Source organism: Amphibalanus amphitrite, unplaced genomic scaffold (assembly GCF_019059575.1).
Source record: "Amphibalanus amphitrite isolate SeventyFive unplaced genomic scaffold, NRLGWU_Aamphi_draft 001871F_arrow, whole genome shotgun sequence".
Classification (NCBI taxonomy): domain Eukaryota; kingdom Metazoa; phylum Arthropoda; class Thecostraca; order Balanomorpha; family Balanidae; genus Amphibalanus; species Amphibalanus amphitrite.
In genome coordinates, this window is record NW_024883364.1 from 9,625 (window position 1) to 18,763 (window position 9,139).

The 9,139-nt window shown below is 49.0% G+C and overlaps 1 protein-coding gene across 1 annotated transcript; it reads right to left on the reverse strand.

Moving 5' to 3' along the window:
• Window positions 1-6,754: 6,754 nt before the first annotated feature.
• On the reverse strand, window positions 6,755-9,139 carry LOC122375566. Its single transcript, XM_043355049.1, has 6 exons — window positions 9,014-9,139; window positions 8,449-8,565; window positions 8,038-8,277; window positions 7,650-7,901; window positions 7,208-7,471; window positions 6,755-6,934 (listed from the first exon to the last, which is right to left on the reverse strand). The coding sequence occupies exons 1-6, from the start codon at window positions 9,075-9,077 to the stop codon at window positions 6,873-6,875; spliced, it is 999 nt and encodes a 332-aa protein (XP_043210984.1). The 5' UTR covers window positions 9,078-9,139; the 3' UTR covers window positions 6,755-6,872.

The following is a 9,139-nucleotide window of genomic DNA, read 5'->3' on the forward strand; positions in this document are numbered from 1 at the left end:
CAACTACGGTGCAAGGCCGATACTGTATAGGAACTTGCAATTTGTACCCTTGACCTGACCTTGACCTTGACCTCAAACTTAACCCTCGCACGACCAGGCCATTTCTCATAACACGAACGACCAGGGGGGGGGGTTGTTACGACCCCCCCCCCTGGCGTTTCGAAACGGAAGGTCGTAGAGCTTAGCGGAAAAAACCAACGGATTGCTCTCAACGAGATCTCGCGATTGGTGGTATATTTTTTGGTCCTAGGTCAACATTTGACCTACTTTTGACCGGTCAAAAGTCAAATTTTCGGAAAAATATACTTTTTTCAACTTTCGGCGGCGATTGCGGCAAAACGGTGAGAGATATCGACTTGAAAACTTCACTATCGTGTTCCTTGATCAATTCTCTATCGTTTGGTATGTATTTCGTTTCCCTAGCTCTAAAAATGGCGCGTTGGGAGCGCCGGAAGTCGGCAAGGTCACAGTCGGCGGCAGAAATTCGAAAAATCAAAATTTAAATTTGTGAAATCTGATTGTATTTTTGGATTTGGGAGGTCCATTTGCTCCCTATAGAAGCTAATATTGCTGCATATTCCCATTGAGGTGACAAGAATTAGCAAAATAGTGGTTCGGGCGCTTTTCAAAAATAGTACCGGACGCTGTTCCTCTTGTGACGTCATAGCTCCGTGACCTGACCTGACCCGGTCAAATTTCTTATACCATATGATAGCCAATACTTGCCCCAACATGCATGGGAAGTTTCATCACGATCCATCAACCGATGTCCGTACCACCGGCAGGAAACCTCGGGCGTTGGCACTCAGTTTGTGAAAATCCGGCCGGAGGCTGTACCTCTTATGACGTCATAACTCCGTGACCTGACATGACCCGATCAATTTTTTTCGGCAAAAGATGCGCAAAGGTTGCCCCATAGGGTATTGAAAATTTCAGCCCGCTACGACAAGCCGTTTAGCGTGCACTTCGAAAAAACCTCAGGGGGGGGGGTTGATACAACCCCCCCCCTAGGCGTTCTAGGGTTAAAATCAAGTACATGTTTTTAGTTGTCCGTGATGAGATCTTTCGATTGGCGTTTGAATTTTCCAAATCGGACCATTAGTTCGGGAGATAACAGGGGGGGGTAAAATTTACCCCCCCCCCCCAGCCCCGGGCGTTCGGCTGGAGACCCCAGCCCCGCGCGGGTTAACCAGTGCTTATAATAGCTTATGCATGACGACATTAGGATCTGAAAAATGCAGTTGAAGCCAGAAAGGGTTGATTTAAATCAAAAGTCATATATGCCAACTTTAGTATGTTAAGCTTTACGAGAAAAAAAGAATCAAGGGCGGCACCACGCACTCTTTACTGCAGGTGCGGGGTTAGACATTCCCAGTTGGACCGGTGTGCTGCAGTTTGGGTCATTGATCTGACCAAGAGGTCACCATCTTAAAGGGACTATCCCACCTTTAACATGGGGTTTGAGTTGAGATAGCCAAGTTTGCGGCGAGGTTCAGAAACCACTATCTATCTAGGTTGCAACCCCCGCGGCCTCTTGGTGTTGAAGAAATTCGTTCCCTTCATTTGAAAATGGGCCTTGTACAAGGCCCTATCTTCAACATGGAGCGACCGTTAGTGTGACGTCACCTCGTTTAGTCATTCTGATTTAAATGGGTTTGTTCGTTGAAATATCGCTTAAAACTTGGTCTGAACTTTGTTGTGGTGTCTACAGAGTAAAAAGAATCAGCTTTATGACAGTAATGTGGCCTGGGGAAGGAGGTAATTTTGGGCTGTGACGTCACATATTTGAAAGTTTGTGTTTGGAATATGGGAAGCCTAAGATGTTTAATGAAAAATAAATGCCAGAACCGTGTTCCTGGTCATCCAATCTATAAAGTCTGGCACAATTTAACTGGTTTTAACAACATTTTAGAAGGTGGGATAGTCCCTTTAATAAAGAAATGCACTGAACTTACAGGTTGACGTCTGAACTTAAAATTTGGTACCATTCGCAGCGTCTCGTGACACCCTACACTCTATGTTTCTTCTGCAAAGCTTTGGCTTAATAAGGAGCAAAAACGGTGGAGGAGGGGGGCGCATATATCTAACCCGGTCCGCCTCTTATCTCTCATTTGGCTGGATATTAAGTAGCAAAACAATACGTACGGCGAGGGTTAACTGGCCGCGGATAATATGCCTTTTTGCAGTCAGTGTCTAAGCCGCTGGGAAACATTTCAACATTCCAATCCAGTTTCTTGCGATCATATAAAAACAGCGAGAACGGTAAGGCGTAATTTCATCGATAACGCAATATTTGGAACCTTATCATGGCCTTGATGTGTGGTCAACTTTGAATGAAGCCATTTTTCGGGAGCGCCTAATCCGAAAGTCCGAAAGCCGCTGGCATTAAACTCGCTGAAAAGAAAGAAAGTCGCTGGCATTAAACATGACAATAACCTTACTTCGAACAAATCCTAAAAATGATCCGTCAGTTTCGAAATTAATTTCATAAATTCAAGAGTTCAGCGTTGCGAGCCACCCGCCCCCCCCCCCCCCTAACACCCTCTCGCACGATGCGGTTGGCACCGAACGTCACAACAGCGTGTGGGAGAAACTTGAGCTTGTCTTTGAATTTTATCGGTGAGAGCTTTCAATCGCCGCCTTTCCCATATATCTATTATACCAGTAAAACGCCTTAGTTGGGCGAAGAACGAGCGTGCGAGACAGTGTGTCCTGCACATACGGAAGGGCGCGAGGGATACTTCCAACTGGCTTGTGCACTGCACCCTACTAACCGGTCACTAGCGGTGAAAACAATCGGCCCAGCCGTTCCCAAGATCTGGAAGTGGCACCCTGAACGTGCGCACGTGCAAACTGGGCCCAAAGAGATCAACCGGTCCCAAACCGCTTACCAAATTTGAGCGTAATCGGCCCAGCCGCTCTCGAGATCTAGAAACGCCCTCTGCACGTGCGCACGTGCAGTAGCACCCTAACCATAACACATTAGAATGCATCACCTGGTGGGTGCCTACCCACATGCCAAGTTTCAGCGAAATTGCCCCAATAATCCCGAGTCACTTGTAATGGGAACAAATTTGACACATATTTTTGCATTTTGCACGTGCAGTGGGGGTGATCCACATGCCTCGAGAGTATCCGATGTTTGGCAGAAGGGACGCAACTACCCTACAAAAATTACCGCAAGTCAATCACCCCAGCGGCTGCCGAGATATGGGCCTCTCAAAATCGCTACTCTAGCAGAACTTCTTGAATACCCTTAGCTTTTCACGTGGCACGTGCCGGGACGGTCACCTAGATGCATCAAGAATCGTCAGTTACGGGGTAGAAGGGATGGGCTACCGAACAAAAAAGACCGCAGGTCAATCGGCTTAGCGGTTGCTGAGTTAAAATAAGCCTCTCAAAAGCGTTACAGGCCGGGTTGGACTGGGTCGGGTCGGACCGGGCTGGGCGGGGCCGGGCTGGGCCGCTCATACAAGAGTTGCTACGTGATATTGAAGAGGCTCGCTTCACGCTTTGCGCTCGCTGGTTACCAACTGTCTTTACGTTCCCGTCACAGAAAAAAAAGTATATTTAATAATGACGATTATGGCAAACCAAACTTACGCTTACGTGCTATGGGAATATATCGATCAGAATAGATGTTGCTTCCCTGTCTTGGTCCTTCCATAATTGATAGCGTTGTTCTCTATTACGAGGCATATTGTCGCCGGACAAAGGCCAAACATGATGACAGTGGCTCATTCATTAGCGGTCTTTGTTAGGGGGCGAACAATGGGCTGGTGGTCACACAGGCCAATGCTCGGTAGCAGTGGTAGCACGGGATCTGCAAATGATGTGCTGATTTGGCACGGGTCCCAAATCCACCGATGTTAGTATTTCCAGAGCCCTGTTGGACATTTCCGAGCGCAGACTACAGCGAGTAGGTATCGGACACGCGGAGCAAACTGAGTTTGCTCACCACACAAGACCCTACAAACACACCGTTGGTCAAAGACAAACATGGACCTCTTACCTGATGCCACTGCTCCCCCCTGTCCCACCGTGTGACCCCCCCCCCCCCGAGCGCACCCCAACCTACCTTTGCCGACGAGCCAGGCGAACATCACCAGCAGCATCCTCCAGCTGTTTGGCACGACCCTCATTTCGCCTGGAGCGGCGTACACTGGCTGCGACCGAGAGAGCACTGAGCAGCACGGGCGGCGCGCCGGCCCGCCAGCTGCCGGCGGCTGCGGCACCGGCGGCGCGCCGGCGGCGGTCGCCGCGCAGCGCCGCAATCGATGCCGTCCGCTGATCGTGGCGCGCGTCGATGTCGGAGGCCCGGCGGCGCCGCTGTATCGACAGCGGCCGCGCGAGCACGCGCCGGGATGTGTGGGGAGTGAGCGACCTCTGTGCAGCGTGACACCGCTGACCGGGCCGCGCCAGCGACCTCTGGCCGCCAATGGACGGTTCCAGTAGGCCGGCTTTATGTGTTAGCTGTGGCTGGATGAAGGTGACCTGCATTTCAAACATTGGCTGCGCATTATGTGCTTGCCCTCGGTTTTAGATTGAGACTTGACTTCACCCCACATAAGACTTCATGTGAGGTCAAGGTCACCATTCGCCAACAGTATCGGCAATGGCCTTCGTTATAATCATGTTGCAGCGATGAAACTTCCCCTAATAAGAGCAATCCAATAACATAGAATCGATTGACATGTACCCTGACCTTTATCGGTCAGATTCCGATCATGACCTGCAGTGAGACGGCTAGATATTCCTGTTTAGCTTAGTATGCCTTTTAGGTAATGTCATACACAGTGAGAAATGTGTACCTACTAATTTCCTAGTTATCCTGCCTCTTTTCACTAACAATGTTAGTGAAAAGTGGCCGGATATCTAGAAAAGTATTAAATATTTTTTTACAGTGTATGTAAACCATTCGACGCGCCTCGCTACGAAAACAATGATGACGCTCAGGACCGGCAGATACCGCTCCGAAGGCGATGTGAACCACGCACCTGCGAAGCTCGGTTATCACGGACCCGCCCAGCCGGATGCCACAAAGTCAGCGACGTTATTGAATAGTTTAGCATCGCATGTCTCGCCATGGTCATACTGCCGTAAATGTCGCAGTGATAAATTCACTTAAAACACGGTTTATGCACTCTAAGTCTTCTGAAATTAATTTTTTCGATCATTAATGCCTCCTATATCCCAGAATAATGCGTGCAGTGGAAGAGGGAGGGGTTAATTTCACCCACGCTTCCTGTTTTCCACAAATATCTCATGCCGCCATCCTTCTATTTATGTCGAATTTTCAGTACCTGTCTGGCATTGCATTGTGCATCTTGCCACGCGAACAATTAGTAAATCGGTCTACAACTTCTTTAATAACGATCTCGCAAAGCGGCGGCGCGGCGGCGGGCGCCGCGCGCCGGCCGATACTTGCCGCCGGACTGGTAGACTGTGCCGGTCCAGAACGATTCCGTCTTTGCATTGCGCTGCTTAGTGCTTACCGCTGCATCATCGACTCGCTTCAAGGTCTCTGTGAAGACTTAGAAATGTACAGACAATCTTATAATAGAAAAATATGAAATATGTGATGGTTATTTCTTATTAGAAAGACATATCTCACAGGTCTCACAAGTCACAATAGCAGAGCTGGATGTTCGTGAAGCTGGCAAAAAAAGATTCAATAGGTCGGTATAGACATAAGTAATTAGTTCTCAACACGGAGGATCGATTGGGGTTAGGGGATAAAAGCAAACTTCTCAAAAAAGAAGACATTGAAAATGCATCGTTCTTCACATTGAAACACCGTCTATTAGGTCGAACACAGTGCAAACGGAGAACAGTTTCCAGTCATGAGAATTGTAGGGAGTTGTGGAGGATCGGGCAATGCAAATCCACCGTCGCGGCTTCGCCGGTCTGGCTTTGGGACCGCATCAAACGGCGAGGGTCAAGGTCACCCACGCTGGGGCGGCGGGTATGCGGTGCCCGAACACCCTCAGCTCCTCACAATTATCCACACATGACAGTTTCTCACGCCACCTAGTGTTAGGCACCGCCCGCATCTGTGCTCCGCTATTGGAGACTGCAACGCCTGACACCTACGCCACGGAGAAAATCCGAAGCGTGTGCGCGACATGAATATGTCGTGCGACAAGGTTTACATTTTCCTGGTAGTGTTTTCTTCACCAATGCGCATATTCTGCGGAGTTCTGCATTATAGTCAGAAAACTTTTGGTCTCTTTTTTTACTCACCCTAGCCTACATAAGTAGGTATAGTGCCTATCTTATAATGAAAAAAAACGTTTCCAGACGCTGAAATATATCTATCAATGAATTAGGAATACGTAAAAAATATAAAAATCAAATCAAATAGATAACTGTGCTCTTAACGTTATAACGCATTTAGTTTCCGGAGAGACCGTAATCGACATTTCATGCGTAGCTCAGTCAGAACTTCATGCGTCACTCCTTTTCAAGCTCCTTTCCAAGATACGAACCTCTATGTAGCGAATAACTTGACATCGACACCATGTGACCATTCAGGCATTCGAGTACCGGAATTATGGAAGAGAGAGTGGGTAGAACTATCATTGACTCTTAGGCAATTAATAATATAATTAATAATAATATGAATTATTTCTGCATCTGTCTTCTGAGTTCTGTCTCTTTTGTTGTGGTTCGATATATTGGATGTCTACATATGATTCAATTAGAAAATTACGTACGTAATACATCTTGCAGACCAGTTAGGAGTCAACAGACATTTTCATAGGTCACTTGTATTCTTTGAGAAAAAGCATAGGATTACATATGTTTTGTCAACACCTGTTCTTATTAGGAATATATTGCATGTACCGTCGTAGAATCTGATATCAATGCGCTTAGCGGTGCATCACCTTCATGGCCTGCAGTCCTTCCAGCACGGAATCCATAGACAGCTTATCTGTGAAGAGAAAGTTTGGCTTGTTATTCCTAATTTCATGCATAGCCCGTATACTTATATTTGCATCAAATATTATTGCTATGGCTCCAGTGGAACGTATTCGTAAACAGCCGTTTGAAGGATAAAATTTATGCATTTGACGCAATTTACACTCACTCTGTTTGACCCATCTCACCATTTAATAGTTCGTGCGCTTTCCAATCACCAACAACAACTAATCGGGAGATTGGCTACGCTTCAGATGGCCCCCCACCTCTGCCTTACTCCACCCACCGTCAGTCATCGGCTGCGCACTGAAGCCGAAGTCGTGCAGCATGTCGAGGATGTCCTGCAGCACGATCTCCAGACCGGTGTCGACGTCGACGCGGCCGTGCTCGATGTCCTCGATGTCGGCGATCAGCTGGTCGATGTCGGCCTCGATGGCCTCGGTCTTCTCGCGGCTGAAGCCCAGCACCGGGCCGAGGATGTCCAGCACGGCCGTCAGCGCCGAGTCCAGCTCCGCCAGCAGAGCGTCCAACTCGGTCGGCGTCTCACTGGCTGGAAACGGACGGTGGATGACGGTGACGGCGACGGTATGAAGAAGTGCGCGTGCCAGTTAACGGTCAGCCGAGTGGTGGTACCGGCATTCACAGTTAAACAAGTTACAGTAGTGAGCTATTACATCAAAGAATTTCGGCGCTCCTTTCCAAATGACCACCTTCGCACGGTTACTTACTGGGAGCGATCCAGTCGATTCCCAGGATCCGGAGCATCTCGAGGACATCGGTAATCATGGCGGCCAGTCCGTCGGCGATCGGCACCTGTCCGTGCTCCAGAGCCTCGACATCGGCGACAAACTTGTCGAACTCGCGTCTGAACTGGAGCGCCTGCTTCTCGGTGAGACCGATGAAGGGCGCGATGATGAGCAGGTACTTATCCACCAGACCCTGCAGCTCCTCCAGAAGTATATCGATCTGAGACTTGGGTGCTGCGGGCGGACACAGGGCGTCGTCAACACTGAGCAACTGAGCATTATCTATATAAGTACTTACAGCCACGGGACACCGTCAACACATGCCCTTCAAAATACTCGCTTCTCAGCATAGATTGCTAGCGATACTCACTGGTCTCCTCGAGAAGGCCCTCAGTGTCCAGCTTGGCGCCCAGCTGGTGCATCACCATCAGGATCTCAGTGAGCGCCGACTGCAGGCCGGACTCGACGTCCGTGGCGCCATCGGCCAGCGCGTGCAGCGCCTGGGCCGCCTGGTGGACCGTCGACACGGCGTCGGTCCGACCGTACCGCAGCAGTAGACGCACAGCCTCGCTCTCAGCGGCGCTGATCAGGCGGGCAGTGTCGAGGGACGCTGGGAAAGCGAGACTAAGTCGGACGTATTTTCTAGACATCCCAGCTCTACATGCAACATTCGTAACTCCATAATCGTGATTCACATTTTTTGCTGAAACGAGTGAATGTCATTTTTGAATCCACATCGGTTGTGAATCGCCAACATTTTGTCAGGTGGGCAGTGACTTACCTTGGTTTTGCAATTGCAGCTTAGCATTGCCGAGCTGTGCCTTGACGAGTTTCAGCGTCCGCAGCGCATGCTTGGTCTGCTCTCCTACTTCCTGTGACAGCTGGCCCGAAAGCGGGGCTGAAAAACATCACTGTTATACTTATAGCATAACGAGTATATGGTTGATGGATCAATGTAGGGATATGAGGCAGCTTGTAAGCTACGACGCGTCCCTGCCTATCATGCAATAACGATTATTTAGTCTAAAATAAAAAGGGATCATAATGTTCTTCCTAGTTCCTGGACGTACTGTTTGATAAGCGCACGTAAGCGCACGCATAACGTGCGGCACGTTGCACGTTTCTGAAAGCCACGATTTTGAGTAACATCGACTCATCAAAATAGTACCGACACTACAAAGTTTGCTACAAAGGCAGTTTCTAAGAAAAGAATCGAATGAGGGATCGGATAGCGGGATAGATGAAACAATCACATTCATAGCCGAAGAGCTTCGTGACCATTTAACTGTTTGCGTGACTACAAGATCAAATGTCGCCATAAATGTCAATCCTGCGATTTGACTCACGTAGCCGTGGAACAGCGGCGGACGAAACGACCGCCACCAGCAGGGACGTCGCTATCAGCCTCATGTTGTGGCTGTGAAGTGTGGGTGTGTCTGTATGCGTCTGCACAAAGGGCGTGTCTGGGACAG